The sequence below is a fragment of the Glycine max genome, chromosome 17 (assembly GCF_000004515.6).
Source record: "Glycine max cultivar Williams 82 chromosome 17, Glycine_max_v4.0, whole genome shotgun sequence".
In the NCBI taxonomy this organism is placed as follows: Eukaryota; Viridiplantae; Streptophyta; class Magnoliopsida; order Fabales; family Fabaceae; genus Glycine; species Glycine max.
Window position 1 is genome coordinate 38,903,076 of NC_038253.2, and position 17,881 is coordinate 38,920,956.

General features: G+C 31.9%; 2 protein-coding genes across 2 annotated transcripts; both read left to right on the forward strand.

Annotated features, from left to right (window-relative positions):
* Positions 1 to 1,496: 1,496 nt before the first annotated feature.
* On the forward strand, positions 1,497 to 6,108 carry GRF18 (growth-regulating factor). Its single transcript, XM_003549319.5, has 4 exons — positions 1,497 to 2,260; positions 2,951 to 3,169; positions 3,940 to 4,267; positions 4,988 to 6,108. Exons 1-4 carry the CDS (start codon positions 1,852 to 1,854, stop codon positions 5,832 to 5,834), a joined length of 1,803 nt encoding a protein of 600 aa, XP_003549367.1. The 5' UTR covers positions 1,497 to 1,851; the 3' UTR covers positions 5,835 to 6,108.
* A 6,319-nt stretch (positions 6,109 to 12,427) lies between these two features.
* Positions 12,428 to 16,737, forward strand: GRF19 (growth-regulating factor). The gene is made up of 4 exons (XM_003549320.5): positions 12,428 to 13,213; positions 13,931 to 14,149; positions 14,801 to 15,128; positions 15,760 to 16,737. Exons 1-4 carry the CDS (start codon positions 12,805 to 12,807, stop codon positions 16,631 to 16,633), a joined length of 1,830 nt encoding a protein of 609 aa, XP_003549368.1. The 5' UTR covers positions 12,428 to 12,804; the 3' UTR covers positions 16,634 to 16,737.
* The last annotated feature ends 1,144 nt before the right edge of the window (positions 16,738 to 17,881 follow it).

Below are 17,881 nucleotides of genomic sequence, written 5' to 3' on the forward strand. Positions count from 1 at the left end.
TTATTTATTTTAGTTCCTTAACCAATACCCTAAAAATATCAGCTAACAAAATCTTAAATAATATATATTTTTTTTTTGCTCCAAACTATAGCTAGGACTATTATAAATAACAAAGTTATTCATCTAAATATTTTACGTAAATAAATATTTAAAATTTAATTACATGTTCATAAAAAAATTAAACCCAATTCCAAAATTTAGTTTTGAGATTAAATAGGTATTTTTACTCTCCCAAGAAGGAGAACAAAACCATGATCTGTTATATTATAGTAATCATAGGAACACTAGCTACGCAAGTGTCTACCTTTGCCCTCAAGTTATGTCATTGCCCAATGAAGGGCAAGGCAAAGAAAGAGATAGATCTAGTCTCTACATATCCTTCCTAATATCCTATAAAGGTATGGGGAGCCTCTATTTATTATTATTTGTACTTGTATTTTTATTTTAGAAAGAACCAAAAATCTCTATAGTATATGTACATGGGCTAAAGGGGGAGAATGAGAAGTGAGCATTGAAATGAGAATAAGACAGATGAGGTAGAATTTTTATTCCCATTAGTTTTTAAGTACTCAAAACATTTTTAGACGTCAACACATGATGTTCTTTTTTCTTTTCTTTTCTTTTAAACAACACAACTTACGTGCGTGACTATTAAAAATGAAATTGTAGCTTTTTTAATGTGTCTACTGGCTGGCTACTACAAAGTTTATGAAAGAAGAATTTGGGATTTAGTCAATATTGAAAAAGAACATAGATTCTCGAACCTGTTCATGAGTTGCTCTTTACATAAAAAGACACTCACATCCTTCTCAGTCCAGCTACATCCCATGGTTCCATGCGTAGCTTTCCATAAATGCCCTTTCCCAGGACAGACTAGAGTAGACCGTGACTCAAAACAAAACAAGTATACCATGTATAATAATAACAATAAATATATATCCCATAATAATAATAAATATCACAATATATTAAATTCTTGTAATCAAATTTGGTATATGGCACTAAAGAAATACACATTATTTTATTAGTATGTCCTAATATAATATAATTTACATCATCCTACGTCTAGATTAATTAATACTACAATATTGCTTTAATTTAACTAGTAGTTTTAATTTTTTTAAAAAGACCACGTTACTTTTTATGACAAACAATCTTATTTGAAAATGATAATAATATTATAAGTAATAAAATTTTATTTTATAAAATTTAATAAAATTACTAAAAATCATTGATTAAATTTAAAATAATTTTACATGCTTGATGATAAAAAAATAATGTCAGAATACTAATAAAATAATTATATATATCTTTGATCTTATTTATAAAAAAATAAATTGTAACGTAAAAGAGACAATATACAATTATGTCAGATACTAAAAATATTTTTTTTTGTCATTTATAATAATTTTATATAAGTTACATAAAATTATATCTAGTAAAATATACTATAAAAAAATACCACAATAAACCATGTTGAGTCAGTTTCTTGCAACCCCACCAGTTTCTCTCTACTCTCCAATTATTTTATCTTTGCCAAGACATCAACTCCCCAAAAAAACAAAACCAGTCCGGTTTCCAGTTTCAGCTTAGCTTTAAGGTATCAAGCATATCTTCTATTTCTACTTCACCCCTTTCTTCTCTCTCCTTTCTTCACCCACATGAGATGTGCCTTCCTTTTCCAACTTGTGTACTCTTCTTCTTCTCCTTCTTCTTGTTGTTGTCCTCCTCTCTGGAAGAGATGCCCCATCACTTCTACCACTTCTCTTACTTCTTGATGCCTAGTATCATCATTGTCTAGTTTTTACTGTGTTTTTTTTTTTTTTGGGTTGTTGTTGTCTCTCTTTTTTTATGGATCTTGGGGTGGTGGGTTTGGAGGGGGTGGTGGGTTCAGAAAGTGGTTGTGTGTTTGGTTCTTCTCTTGTTTCAGATCCTGAGACAAAGCACAAGTGGTACGGATCTGGTTTGCTCAAGCAAGAGAGATCTGCCATAGCTACTGAAGATGATGAGTGGAGAATTTCCAAAGTTGCTAAAACTGATCATGACATGTCTTCAGCCTCCAAAGCAATGCTCTTTCAGCAAAGAAACAACTCTTTGTTGAGATCTAATAATGCAACTCTCTTCTCTGATGGTCATCACCAATCACAAATGTTGAGCTTCTCTTCTCCAAAGTCAGATTCTTTGTTGATAGATAAGGCTTCCTCAAATGCCACATTGCCTTTTTCTTCCCACCAATTGTCTAGCTACACCAGAAATACAGGTACATGCATATGTTGAGGTTGGAATAGTAATTTTCAATAATAAAGCACAGTTTTTTTTTAAAAGGGGTGTTTTTGGATTTGGATTTGGATTTTGGAATATGGTATGCACTGTGGGGAGCCAACATATTATGTGGGTTGTTACTGTCTGATTCTACAGTACCGGTGGAAGGTCTTTTCATGGAAAAATACATGAGTGGTCTCTGTTTGTGAGTCATGTCACCAGAAAGTAAAACAAAAAAAATTCTCCCTCAGATGTAAAATAAAACCTTATTGTTGTTGTTGTTCTTCTTCCCGTTTTAGGAAGATGGTTTTGGTAAAAAAGAAATTGTACAGTAAATTAGAGTGTACCAAATGAGAAAAATATATAAAGAGCTGTTACATGAAAAGAGAAAATAAAGTTCCAAAATTTTGATTGGTCATGTAGTATGGTCTCTTTCTCTAAAATCTCTGTTCCACTTTTCTTATCAAAGTTGACTTGTGACTGCTGTTTCTTGAAATCAAAGGGGATAAAAATCATTAAAACGCCATTGATTGAACATCTGCCACCCCTCTTTTGCTTTTTTCTTTTTTATTTTTTAAAATCGTCAATTTTGTTAAGAAACTGGTTTAGGCCTTTGTGTGTATGTGTTGCATGCTTTTTTTTTTTTTTTTTTTTTTACTTTTATCTTATGGAACATGTGTATGGATAGGTTACAATTCAGGAAGCATAAGCATGCATGGGGCTTTGGCTAGTGTGAGAGGGCCATTCACTCCATCACAGTGGATGGAGCTTGAACACCAAGCCTTGATCTACAAGTACATCACAGCAAATGTTCCTGTGCCAACTCATCTTCTCATTCCCATCAGAAAAGCACTTGATTCTGTTGGCTTCTGCAACTTCTCAGCCGGACTCCTCAGACCCAACTCATGTATGTAATTAACTCTTATTTTACCAAATAAAAACCAAAATGAAATAACCATGTAGTGCAGTACATACATACATACATATATATATATATATATAAATTGACTTTTCAACAGTTACAGCACACTAAAATTAATCTCCAAATTTGAAATTTTTTAAAGAGTACTGTTTTGGTATAATTTGAAGGACTAATTTAATTCAATGTATTAATGGTTATAAAGATGCTGGGATAAAAGATGGACAAAACTTACTGTTAGTGTCTTTGGTTCTGTTTTTCAATGAAAATTAGAGTTTTACCTTTGATAACTTGTGTAACAAAGTTATTGAAGCAAAACTCTCATTCTAGTTGGAGATCAGCACCAAAAACACTTAAAGGACTGTATATAAGATTTTTTTCCATAAAAAGGTGGACACAAAACATAATTACTTAAAGAGAAATTATTGTATGATCTGAAACCACCACATGCCTATGGTCACGGCCAACTATACGACATGTAGCCGAGTTTTCTAATTTACGATGAAGTTAATAAAACTCAACTACACGTAGGTCAGAATTGGCTGAAATCATGGACACATTGTAGCCCTTGACCATACAATAGTTTTTTGTTACTTAGATGTTGGCATTGTTATCCAATTGAATATGTGAACTTTTAATGCAAACTTTTATTACCTGAATTATACTCCAAACAACAACTTTTGCGTTTTTTTTTACCTCTAAAAATGAGTTGTTTTGTATGTTATGGGATGAGGATGATGATGTTTTGTGTGTGGCAGTGGGATGGGGAGGTTTCCATCTAGGATTCTCGAACAATACAGACCCTGAGCCAGGGAGGTGTAGGAGAACAGATGGAAAGAAATGGCGATGTTCAAGAGATGCCGTAGTAGATCAGAAGTATTGCGAGCGGCACATGAACCGAGGACGCCATCGTTCAAGAAAGCCTGTGGAAGGCCAATCAGGCCATGCCCTCACCACCACCACCAGTAATACACCTAATGCTTCCTCCAACTCTGTGGTGCCTGGCAACAACAACAACACCTTTGCACACAACAATGTGCACCACCCTATTCCTCCTCATTCCTCTCCGGTCAACACCATCACTAGGTCAGTCACAAAACTAAACCAAATAACAAACCATTAAAGAGTTTTATTGGTATGCACTGTCATGTCATTTACTCTGTCAACTAATCAGAAATCATGTAATGTATGGCTTTTAAGGTTCTTAATATAAAAGTCAAAAATCTTATCGTAAATAACAATGTAAAAACCCTTTATCCTGTCAGTGTGTTTAATTAAATTGAACTTTTCATTGAAGTGTAGTCCTACAAAATATTTTTCACATATTGAAACTTTGTAGTATTGATATCAATCTCTTTAATACTTTGTAAAATTCTTAATTTTGTCCCTAGTTTTGTGAAATTGTCATTCATTAAGTCTTCGTCTGCTGTATTTTCCAACTTGGGGGATCAATGTTTTCTAAAGTGAAGGAGTAAAAAGTGAAGGTTTTTTCAAAGTTGGAAATTGGGGAATAAAGTAGGAGTTTCCTCGCTGTGGTTGGTTTAGGTAGTGTATTAAGATTTATGCTATATCTTTTTTTGCTTGGTTCAGGGCTTTAGGAGTTTGGACAGAACAGAATCAAAGAATCTAGTATTTCATCCTTTTGAGCAGAAAGTGACTAGTCAATGTTAATAGTGGTTGAGATTCGTGTTAGGGAGTTAAAAAAAAAAGATGGTTCAAATGGTGTTACTTTATCTATGTTTAAAGATTGCTTTTTGATTCCTTCTGAATGTAGTTTTTTGTGTCTTTTTTTTTCCTTGCATGCAGGATGTTTACAAGCAACAAAGAGAATAATAACAGTACCAGTGAGAGGATGCAGGACCCTGCACTTCCCATGCTTCCTCCCACTCTTGAGCTGAAACCAAAGGAGAACAATCCTTTCATGATTCATAAACACCAAATCCCATCTGATGAATACTCAAGTAGGAACAACAATGAGTTTGGGCTTGTCACTTCTGATTCTTTGCTTAACCCCTCAGAGAAAAGAAGCTTTACTTCTTCACAAAAGAATGATTCTTCTGAGTCCCAACAACAACATTCCCTCAGGCACTTCATTGATGACTCTCCCAAACCACAGTCTAATCATCATCATCGTTCGTCGTCTATATGGCCTGAACTTGACAACATGCAGTCAGACAGGACTCAGTTATCAATCTCCATACCAATATCTTCCTCAGATCACTTCATGTCATTCACTACTTCCTTGCCCTCGAACGAGAAACTCACGTTGTCACCACTTAGGCTTTCAAGGGAGTTAGACCCCATTCAAATGGGGTTGGGAGTGGGAAGTGCCCCCAATGAAGCAAACACTAGGCAAGCCAATTGGATTCCAATCACTTGGGAGAGTTCAATGGGTGGTCCTCTTGGAGAGGTTTTGAACCTTAGTAACAATAACAACAGCAATGCTAGTGATCAATGTGGCAAGAACAACAACAACACTTCAGCTCTCAACCTCATGAAAGATGGATGGGACAATAATCCTCCATCAGGGTCATCCCCAACTGGGGTGCTTCAAAAATCTGCATTTGGATCACTTTCCAATAGCAGTGCTGGGAGCAGTCCAAGGGGGGCAGAGAACAACAAAGAAGGTGCCACCTTGTGCAATGCCTTGTAAAGTACTTCATACAAGAAGAAGAAGCCCCTTGCCCTTTGAAATATGATGAAGCCATGTTGGAGGAGGAAGAAGATGAAAAGGACTTTGTTCTTTTGACTTCAATTATTAGTGAAGTTTATATATATATGGTAATGTTAGAATTTGGAAAGATGTGTTCGTGTTCATGTTCATGCTAATTACCCTTGCCCTCATAATTTGGATGTGTAGGTAAGGTTTTTTGTGTGGTTTGCTTGACTTGTAATTTGTTTCTTTCTATTAATGCGTTTTTAGCAAAGTTTGTATTCTACAAGTAAGTGAATGATTTTGGTTGGAGTGTGTGTGAACTTGGTTGTTTTTTTAAGGAGATGATGATGATGATGATGGTGATCAGGTTTTGGGGCCCAATTGTGGAGACCATGATCTTTCATGACAATAGTAAATATATGTGACTAATTCGTGGGACTCACGGCACGCACGTAGTAGAAAAAGTTAATGCAAATGCAAGCAACACAAGTTTTGTCGAACTCTTAAATGGAATAGAGATTTCTGATTCCTTGTTTTGATGTTTGAACTGGCCCTTTGTTCTACTTCTTCCTTGGAAATTTGTTTGGGAATGAATTGGCGTTTGTGGAATGTGTGGACCACGCGAGTTGTAGCTGGTTAGCTCGTGTCTCTTTCACTTTAAGGTCTTTTAAATCTTTTGGTTTCACGGGGTTATACCAGTCTGGTTTTAAATTTGGAATTGTGTAAAGTTGACTTCTTTTTGGTCTATATCATATGTATGTTTCTTTTCATCTTAACTTTATATTTCTTTTCATATCCCTAATGTTTTTTTTAATTAATGAAGAAAAGGAAAGAACAGAATCATGAGCCTACAAAAACTGTGTCAAGTGCATATAAGTTACATAAGATAAAACATCATTGGAATAAAGTTTTAGTGTGACTAATGACACACCGGTAAAAATTCCCTTCTTTGTGAGAAGCTAATAGGATTGTTCAGAAAATAAATGTTATTAATTTCTTAATATATTAAAAGAACACTCAAGCTAGCTTTGGGGAAGGTCTATCCCAAATTGTTGATAGATAAAGAGAATAACAGTAATCTTTTCATGGGAAGAGATTTGTTGTTTAGTTGTGCCTAGAAGATTCCCAGTAGCCTTCTACTGAAGAAAGGTTGTCATTTTTTGTTTATAAATCTTGCTCTGGATTTGCTGTTGTCCCTTCGAAGCAAATGGTTTATCATTAGCAAGCATTATGCACTGAGAAATTTCGAGTTATGAAAAACATATAATTAAATTAAATAAAATATAAAAATATACCAAATATTATAATAAAAACATTTAAAGGAGGATGGACTATGAAATTTAACATTTTAAAAAAATATTAATCTTTTGTAAACGATTATAGTTTTGTAAAACGGTTATATGTTACGAAGTTGACATAAACTTTTGACAAAGATAATTGCATGTGATTAGGTAAGCAATTAGTTAAAAATAAATGTTGTCGGCATTCATATACCCATAGCAATATTTGGGAGATATAAGGTTGGCTTATATGAAGGGAGAGAAAAATATATCATAAATTTAAATTTTTCGGTAATAAAAACTAATAATTAACATTTATTAATAAAAGTCAACCTTATACCTCCTTAATATTATAGTTTTTATGAGTTTAGCACTGAAAACCTTCGTATAAACATAATTTCTAATGTTTGTTTTTTTTTATATACAAAATGTTACTCTTGTTTTTATATACCTAAAGTAGAGGTGCAATGGGCACACAACTTGACCATAAAACCTTTTATCCATGCCATCCCTCTGTCACTAAAACCATGCTTTGTATTAGAAATGGAATAGAATTTGCAATAAACAGTGATCAGATAAGGATGTCACTGTTCTTATTCTTGTTTATCATTAAATTGAGACTGTATCCTTGAAAGAGAGATAAGGAATAACACACACACACACACACACACACACACACATATATATATATATATATATATATATATATATATATATATATATATATATATATAACTATTCCATAATGTTAGTGCATGGGTTTATAACTCGTACTGTACTGGTTTATCTCATTTAGATACCATGTTTAATCCTTGTAATCACCAAGTTTTTCATAAATAGGATTACTGTTTCAAACTATTAAAAGTGAAATTGACTGTCCACTAACATTAAGTACTATATTTATTAAATATAATATTTGGTCCAATTATTAAGCATAGAGATTAATAGATAAATTATTATATGAATTTATATAATACTAAATTTATTAATATTATATTAATAGGTAATTAAATTTCTATTTTTAATTTTTTTTATGAACTAATTCTTTTAAAAAATAATAAATTTGTAATGCATATTTTAATATGTTATTTTTAATAATATTTTTATTTAAGAATATATTTTTAGTATATAAAGATTTGCATGAAAAGTCATGTGTATAATAAACATATATTATACTTATTATATTTCATAAATAAAATAATTAATATAGTGTAAGAAAAATTTACTTCCGGTAGTATTAAATGTTTTTTATTAAATATTTATATTTAAAAAGTAAATAATTTAAATATTTATAAAAAAATTAAATACTGTATTCATTAAATATAGTATATAATCAAATTTAACAGTGTGGGTACGCAAATGTTATACTCATGACATTATGACATATCATTTATTTATGGTTATTTTAAATGTAGATGTAAATTAGGTACTATAATAATTATTAAAATTATAAAACTGGAATTGAGATTAAATATTAATTTATTATTTTTTTCAAGTCTATTTTATTTAGATAGATAGATATAGATGCTATGGCAGTGATAAATGAGTTTGGTCAATTTGACTAAAAATGAGTTGGGAAGTAGCATTTGCTATTAAACGGAAGAGGAAGAAGAAATGCAAGATCCTACCAGATAAAATAATGCAAGATGACAAAAACACTATATTTTCCGAAGGAGGATCATGTGCTTCGGAAATTAAAAATAATAAGATAGCCTTGGAGCTCATGTGCTCCTTATTTATTTTATTCTTATCTCTGATATTATTAAGATGATGGTCATGTGCTTTTGATTTTCATTATAGTAATCCTCCTACATCATAGAACACATGCATTACTAATTACTACCGTAAGTATATAATACACAAGTAGGGGAGGGGGTTATTAATAATATATATTATCAAATACTGAATTAAAATAATTAATAAGAAATTAATAATATATCAATAATTTATCTAGGTTATGTTCAGCAAAATTAGTTGAAAAGCTAATTAAAAGTTGGAAAGTAACTCATAAATAAATATTAAAAAAATTAACTTATTAAATTAAAAGTATTTGATAAAATAGTGGTTGAAATAGCTGAAAAAGTATAAAATTATAGAAGAATAATAAAATTATGATTTATTTTAAAAAAGTAACAAAGAAAATAAATAAATATATTGATGATAAAAGTAGAAGAAAATATAAAAAAATTAGAAACTAACATGTTAGAAAATCTTACTTGAAGTAATATTTTAAAAAACATCAGAAGTTATGGAGGAGTTACTAAAAAAAACTTGTTTACCAAAAAGTTAAATGAGTTTTTCAGATAATAAAAAAAATTAAAAATTAACTAAAATATATTGTGAAACATAATTTTACTGTTTTTCCTTTAATATTTTTTTAAAGGATGCAGCTCTATATTAAATATACATGATTTAGTGTTCTCTCACCAACTTGATTATTGAGCAAAATCAATTGCCTTAACAGCTCGTTTTGTTCATTCATAGTAATGATGTTGGGAATGCGTTAACATAAACAAACAATAACAATTATTGTTAACTGGGAATAATATGTTTTTTAATTAACTTATTTAGAACTTAAATCTCAATCATAATTGGAAGAAGAATATTTATTTTGTGTATTTATGATTCACGGCTTATGATATAGATTAGTTATTATTTTTTATAATGAATATTTCATATTAATATTATAATAAAAAATGATAACCCTTTAATAGTTATTTACCTTATTGATTACCTTAATGAAAATGAATTATTTAGCATATTAAATGAGAAGTTAAGGGAGATGAATTTCACATTTAAAACCTATCATAAATCTACCCTAGACACCTTTCACATTTAAAACCCATCATAAATTCAATCTACACACCTTTCACATTTAATTACAATTACATCTTTCTTAAAATTTAAACCCAATTCCATTTTTTCTTTTTTGACAAGATATCCTTTGGCTTTTTTCGTCGCATAAATTAAAAATTGAATCTCTAACCACAAGCTTAAGATAAAATCGTCTATAACCATATCATATTGTGTTGGTCTAATTCCAAATTTTAGTTTGAGCTAGGACGGTGTGAAGGAAAAAAGATCAAATAGGTATCTTTTCCTCCTGAAAAGGAGAACAAAACCGTGATCTATGATATTATATGGTAATCATAGGAACACTAGCCACGCAAGTGTATACCTTTGCCCTCAAGTTATGTCATTGCCCAATGAAGGTAGATAGATATACATTACTCTACATAAGCATCTTAACATCCTATAAAAGGTATGGGGAGCCTCTATTTATTATTATTCATTGTACTAGTAGTGTTTTTCATTTTAGAAAGACCGAGAGATCTTTATCGTATATGGATATGGGCTAAAGGTGGAGAATGAGAAGTGAGCATTGAAATGAGAATAAGACAGAGATGAGGTAGAATTTTTGAAGTGTCACGTGGCAATGGATCTTTGTTCATGCAACCCACCATTGCTTTGGCCTTCTAACAGTGAGAGAAAGAATTCAAGTCTCTTTTAAACCGCTAGCGGATTTTGCAAGGGAAACTAAACCTATAATCAATATTTTTTTTATCATGATTTTGATATAAAATTAATTCTACCGAAAATAATAATAATTTTTTGTCGGAAACTATAAATACACAATGAATATTTTTCTTTCTATATAATTTATTTCATACTTAAAAATTAAAGAAAATTTAAATTATAAGCCACTAAATTAAAAAACATAAATCTCAAACACAAATCTCTAATACTTATACCCACTATTGGTAAAACTATAATTGTTTATAACAACAACAAAAAACTATAATTGTTACTTATCATCATTATCATTATTATGAATAAAAGCAATTACTCTCCCTCTCTCTTCTTTTATTACTATTCCTATCTAATACTTTTAATTACTATCATCCATCTATATAAGAGCCATATTAATTTTTAAGCACGCAAAACATTTTTAGACGTCAACACGTTCACTTGAAGTTCTCTCTCTCTTTCTCTCTTTTTTTTTTTTCCCTTATAAATAAGACAACTAACGTGCGTGACTATTAAAAATTAGGTTGAAGCTTTTAAATATGTCTCCTGCAAAGTTTATGAAAGAATTTGGGATTTTAGTGAATTGAAAAAGGAACAAAGGTTGTGGAAGGTGTTGATGAGGTGGTCTTGCATAAAAAGACATTCACATCCTTATCAGTCCAGCTACATCCCTTGGTTTCCACTTTCCTGTGTAGCTTTCCATAAATGCCCTCTCCCAGGACAGACTAGTGTAGAGTAGACCGTGACTCAAAACAAAACCAGTATACCATACTATAATAATAACAATAAATATAATTCCATAATAATAATAAATGCCACAATATATTCAATTCTTGTCATCAAATTTGGTATACGGTACTAGTGAAATAAACATTATTTTATTAGTATGTCCCAGATTATTACAAAATGCATAGATGTTTAGAGAAGGACTGATACAATATTGTTTTAGTTTAATCGGTAATTTCAATTTTATTTTTATAGACACATCAAGTATCTTTATAGAAAACAATTCTCCATTAGTTAAGTAAAGTTATAATGAGTGACATTTTTTTTGTCTTAAGAATTTAACACGCCATATATCAAAGTGAAGATTATTATTTAAATCAGAACACTTCTAGCTAGATGATCTACCCTTAAATTTGAGTCATGAGCACGAAATTATGTCGAATATTTCAAGAATAAACTTTATTCAAAATGATTGTATCTAATTTGTATAAGACTTTTTTTTCTCTTAAATTTATTTTTCATGCTTGTAACATAATTTATGATAATTTTATTATCTAAATTTTACTTCTTTTTTTTTATTTAATTTTAGTATTTATAGTTAATATAAGTCTATTAAATAATGATATAATATTTTGTTAGTCTATCACATTATTGTTTAATCAATGAAATAACACATATTAACATCTTACCTTATAAACTAAAATGAAACATATTAAAATATCAGGTAGTAAAATAAAATAAAATTTAGATAGTAAAATTAAAATAAATTATATTATAAATATAAAAATTATATTTAAGTTTTTTTTTCATGGCTCCTAATCTACATGTTTCCTCCAATCATGACTTCCATTAATGATTAAAGAAAATTTTATATGAAAAAAATTAATTACAAATTCTTTTATTAAATAGATTAATCTCTCAGCTAAACACACCTAAACCCAACAACTTTATCCTAAATCAATGTGTTATTCTATTATACACAAGCCTGTTTTTCATTAAAAAAAAAAAAAAGAAGATACATGTGGTCTCTTAAAAAAATTGTAATTTATTCACAATGTCGGGTCAGTTTCTTGCTCCCCCGCCAGTTTCTCTCTATCTCTCCAATTATTTTATCTTTGCCGAGACATCAACTCCCCAAAAAAACAAAACCAGTCCGGTTTCCAGTTTCAGCTTAGCTTTAAGGTATCAAGCATATCTTCTATTTCTACTTCACCCCTTTCTTCTCTCTCCTTTCTTCACCCACATGAGATGTGCCTTCCTTTTCCAACTTGTGTACTCTTCTTCTTCTCCTTCTTCTTGTTGTTGTCCACCTCTCTGGAAGAGATGCCCCATCACTTCTACTACTTCTCTTACTTCTTGATGCCTAGTATCATCATTGTCTAGTTTTTACTGTGTTTATTTTTTTTGGGTTGTTGTTGTCTCTCTCTTTTTTTATGGATCTTGGGGTGGTGGGTTTGGAGGGGGTGGTGGGTTCAGAAAGTGGTTGTGTGTTTGGTTCTTCTCTTGCTTCAGATCCTGAGACAAAGCACAAGTGGTACGGATCTGGTTTGCTCAAGCAAGAGAGATCTGCCATAGCTACTGAAGATGATGAGTGGAGAATTTCCAAAGTTGCTAAAACTGATCATGACATGTCTTCAGCCTCCAAAGCAATGTTCTTTCAGCAAAGAAACAACTCTTTGTTGAGATCTAATAATGCAACTCTTTTCTCTGATGGTCATCACCAATCACAAATGTTGAACTTCTCTTCTCCAAAGTCAGAGACTTTATTGGTAGATAAGGCTTTCTCAAATGCCACATTGCCTTTTTCTTATCATCAATTGTCTAGTTACAGCAGAAATACAGGTATATACATAAATTTTTTTTTTTTTATCTTTGGGGAATATTTATTAATTACTAATTAATTAAGTACTTTTTTTTTAAATGGGTGTTTTTGGATTTGGATTTGAAAATGGTATCCGTTGTGGGGAGCCAAAATATTATGTGGGTTGTTACTGTCTGATTCTACACTCTACAGTACCGGTGGAAGGTCTTTTCACGGAAAAAAAATACATGAGTGGTCTCTGTTTGAGTCATGTCACCAGAAAGTTAAACAAAAAAATTGTTCTTCCTAAGATGAAAAATTAAATCTTCTTCTACTTTCCGTTTTAGGAAGATGAATTTTGGTAAAAAAAATTGCACAGTAAACTAGAGTGTACCAAAGGAGGAAAATATATGAAGAGCTATAACTTATAGGAGCAAGGGATAAGAAAAAAAGTTCCAAAAATTTGATTGGTTGTAGTATAGTCTCTTTCTCTGAAATCTTTGTTTCACTTTTCATATCAAAGTTGACTAGGAAAAAAATCATTAAACGTTCCAAACCATTGATTGAACCTTCTGCTCCCCTCTTTTTGCTGTTCTGTTTCTTTTAGACTAAGGAGTGACTTTCTTTTCTATTTTAAATTTTCATGTATTTGGTTGTTTTTTTAAAATTGTCAATTTTGTTATGAGCTGGTTTAGGCCTTTGTGCTTGAGTTGCATGTTTTTTTGACCTTGTCTTGTGGTACATGTGTGTATGCAAAGGTTACAATTCGGGAAGCATAAGCATGCATGGGGCTTTGGCTAGTGTGAGAGGGCCATTCACTCCATCACAGTGGATGGAGCTTGAACACCAAGCCTTGATCTACAAGTACATCACAGCAAATGTTCCTGTGCCAACTCATCTTCTCATTCCCATCAGAAAAGCACTTGATTCCGTTGGCTTCTGCAACTTCTCATCTGGACTCCTCAGATCCAACTCGTGTATGTAATTAACTCTTCTTTTACCCAAAAAAACAAAATAAAATAACCCTGTAGTTAAAAGGGACTAGTTGTTAGTGCTGTATATACACTCTTTTTTTTTAAAAAAAACTGACCTTTTAACAGCTACTGTACTCTAAAATTAGTCTCAGTTTAAAATTTTAAATAGTACTGTTTTAGTATATTCTAAAGGACTAGTTTAATTTAATTTAATGTATGAGTGGTTATAAAGACATGGGAAGAAAGAATGACAAAACTTGCATTATTTTCTTTGAATACTTTTTGTTTGTATTTCAATCAAAATCAGAGTTTTGCCTGAGTAATTTACTTAAAAAAAGGTTTGCATTAAAGGCCATTAGACAACATGGTATGCTATGATCGGGGGATTCTCCAACGTCTGGCCAGAGATAGAATCCGTAGATCATGTGTATGAAAGAGCATGTTGAGATGAGAAAGATCAATGTAAAATTAAAATTTTACCTTCAATAAAAACTTTTATCATGCAAATTAGGATCGTGAAACTCTAAACAACACCAAGTACATTTAAGTTTTATACTAAAATAAATCAAAGATGGGGTTGGTTTGTAACTTTGTATGTTTTGATGACATGTTTGTTTTGTTGTGTTGTGTTGTGTGTGGGTTGGCAACTGGCAGTGGGATGGGGAGGCTTCCATTTGGGATTCTCCAACAGCACAGACCCTGAGCCAGGGAGGTGTAGGAGAACAGATGGGAAAAAATGGCGATGCTCAAGAGATGCTGTAGTAGATCAGAAGTATTGCGAACGGCACATGAACCGAGGACGCCATCGTTCAAGAAAGCCTGTGGAAGGCCAATCAGGCCATGCCCTCACCACCACTAACACACCTAATGCTTCCTCAAACTCAACCGTGGTGCCCGGCAACCACAACAACAACACCTTTGCACACATCAATGTGCACCACCCTCTTCCTCCTCATTCCTCTCCAGCCAATACCATCAATAGGTCAGTCTTAAAGACTAAACCAAATGACAAACATTTTGGAGTTTAATTTTCATGCACTATTGTTTACTCTATCAATTAATCAGGAATTATGTTGTGTATGATTTTTAAGGTACTTATTATAAAAGTCAACTTATTGCATTTAATCTTCATGCACTATCGTTTATTCCATTCATCACATTGGAGTGTAGTCCTACAAAATATATTATGGCAACATTAAAAGTTTGCTTGTAGTATTTTCTAAAATTGTTAATTTAGTCCCTAGTTTTATTTTTAGTAATTTTTTTACTATATTTTTCAACTTGGGGGATTAGTATTTTCTAAGGTGAAGGTTTTTTTAAAGTTTGGACTTGGGTATTAAAGGAGGAGTTTCCTCGTTTGTGGTTGGTTTATGTAATGTATAATGTATGCAGATTTATTTTTGTATCTTTTTACTTGGTTTAAGACATTAGGAGTTTGCACAGAACAGAATCAAAGAATCTAGTATTTCATCCTTTTGGGCAGAAAGTGGCTGGTCAGTGTTAATAGTGGTTGAGATTTAAGAAGAAAAAAAAAGACTGTTGTTACTTTGTTTTTAAAGATTGTTCTTGATTCTTTATGAATGTGATGAATGCAGTTTTTTTTTTTCATGCAGGATGTTTATGAGTAATAATAAAGAGAACAACAACACGAGTGAGAGGATGAAGGATGGCCTTGCCCTTCCCATGCTACCTCCTACTCTTGAGCTGAAACCAAAGGACAACAACAACTCTTTCATGGTTCATAAACACCAAGAACCATATGATGAATCCTCAAGGAACAAGAATGAGTTTGGACTCGTCACTTCTGATTCCTTGCTTAACCCTTCACAGAAAAGAAGCTTTGATTCTTCTTCTTCTTCTTCACAAAAGGATGATTCTTCTGAGTCCCAACAACAACATTCCCTCAGGCACTTCATTGATGACTCTCCCAAACCACAGTCTCATCATAATCATAACCATCGTTCGTCGTCATCTATTTGGCCTGAACTCGACAACATGCAGTCAGACAGGACTCAGTTATCAATCTCCATACCAATATCTTCCTCAGATCACTTCATGTCATTTGCAACTTCCTCGCCCTCGAATGAAAAACTCACATTGTCGCCACTAAGGCTTTCGAGGGAGTTCGACCCCATTCAAATGGGATTAGGAGTGGGAAGTGCCTCCAATGAAGCAAACACTAGGCAAGCCAATTGGATTCCAATCACTTGGGAGAGTTCAATGGGTGGTCCTCTTGGAGAGGTTTTGAACCTTAGTAACAATAATAATAACAGCAATGCAAGTGATCAATGTGGCAAGAACAACAACAACACTTCAGCTCTCAACCTCATGAAAGATGATGACGATGATGATGGGTGGGACAATAGTCCTCCTCCAATAGGGTCATCACCAACTGGGGTGCTTCAAAAAACAGCATTTGGATCACTTTCCAACAGCAGTGCTGGGAGCAGTCCAAGAGGGGCACCAGAGAACAACAACAAAGAATAGAGATTTCTGATGATTCCTTGTTTTCACGTTTGAACTGTTTTTTGTTGTTGTTCTTCTTCTTCTTCCTCAAAAAATTGTTTGGGAATGGATTGGCGTTTGTAGAATGTGTGGACCACAACAACTCAACAAGAGTTGTAGCTGGCTAGCTACTGTCTCTTTCACTCCAAAGTTCTTCAAAATCTTTGGTTTCACGGGTTTGTACTATTGTCTGGTTTTATATTTGGAATTGTTTAACTTGAAAAAATTACTTCTGTTTTCATCTTAACTTTTATATTGTTTTCATGTGTGCCGGGTGTTTTGAAACATAGTTATGCTCTTAGGTTTTGCTTGGATAAATATTTTTTATAATTTTTTGACTCATATGTTTGAGGTTTTTGACGAATGATCAATTTTTTTTAGTCTTTAATAAAAAATTTCATTGCTTTAAATATTTGATATATAAAAAATTTTGTTGAATTTTTGTTATCAATTAAGTGATAAGGTGATACTATTTTAATGATTTATATACATTTGAAAAATTTATTTGTAATATGTAGTCATTACTTAACTAACATTAAAAATTTAAAATAAAAGTTTTGATGTATCAAGAATTCGACGCAACAAATTTTTTTATTAGTAAAATTAAACAAAAATCAATTACTTATTGAAAATCTAAAATATATTTAAGTTTAATTTTTTCTCATCAATTAAAATTATTTGATACATGAACTAATTTGTACTAATTTTTTCATATTAATTTTTCTAAAAAAAAATTTTTGAAAGATAAATCAAGAATTACAGAGGACACGAAATGTGACCCTCTAAGAGAAAAAGATACACGAAAGTTTACATCAACATAATCTAACAGCATTAGAAAGATGTGAAAAGCACACTAGACTTTGAAGGCAGTCACTAGGACTTAAACACCAATTCAGAAAAGAAATGCTACTCGAGCAATGTGAACATCAGGTACTACTTCATTGAAAATGGCCTTCAACAAGTTACAACATGCAAAATTAAGAACTGGATCTTCAATAACAAATCCACAAAACGCATAATGAACATCTTCAATAGCAACTCCCCTACGCAATAAGGCATCTGGAGTTGGTACCCTTGAAGGGACAACACAATTCCAAAAAGATTTAGAAAAAACAGAAAAGTTTAAGTCCATACCTTCCCCATCAAGGTTTTAGAACCGAGAATGCACCACAAGATCCCCAAAGCCAAACATCATGCTCATCTCCAACCAGAAAAGCACCATTGTCCAAA

Bases quoted from the DNA above. Each gene is read 5' to 3' on its own strand.
- GRF18 (XM_003549319.5), top strand. From the start codon at position 1,852: ATGGATCTTGGGGTGGTGGGTTTGGAGGGGGTGGTGGGTTCAGAAAGT. The intron at 2,261-2,950 runs GTACATGCATAT...GTGTATGGATAG, and splicing joins TAGCTACACCAGAAATACAG to GTTACAATTCAGGAAGCATA. The intron at 4,268-4,987 runs GTCAGTCACAAA...CCTTGCATGCAG, and splicing joins CCGGTCAACACCATCACTAG to GATGTTTACAAGCAACAAAG.
- GRF19 (XM_003549320.5), top strand. From the start codon at position 12,805: ATGGATCTTGGGGTGGTGGGTTTGGAGGGGGTGGTGGGTTCAGAAAGT. The intron at 14,150-14,800 runs GTATGTAATTAA...GGCAACTGGCAG, and splicing joins ACTCCTCAGATCCAACTCGT to TGGGATGGGGAGGCTTCCAT. The intron at 15,129-15,759 runs GTCAGTCTTAAA...TTTTTCATGCAG, and splicing joins CCAGCCAATACCATCAATAG to GATGTTTATGAGTAATAATA.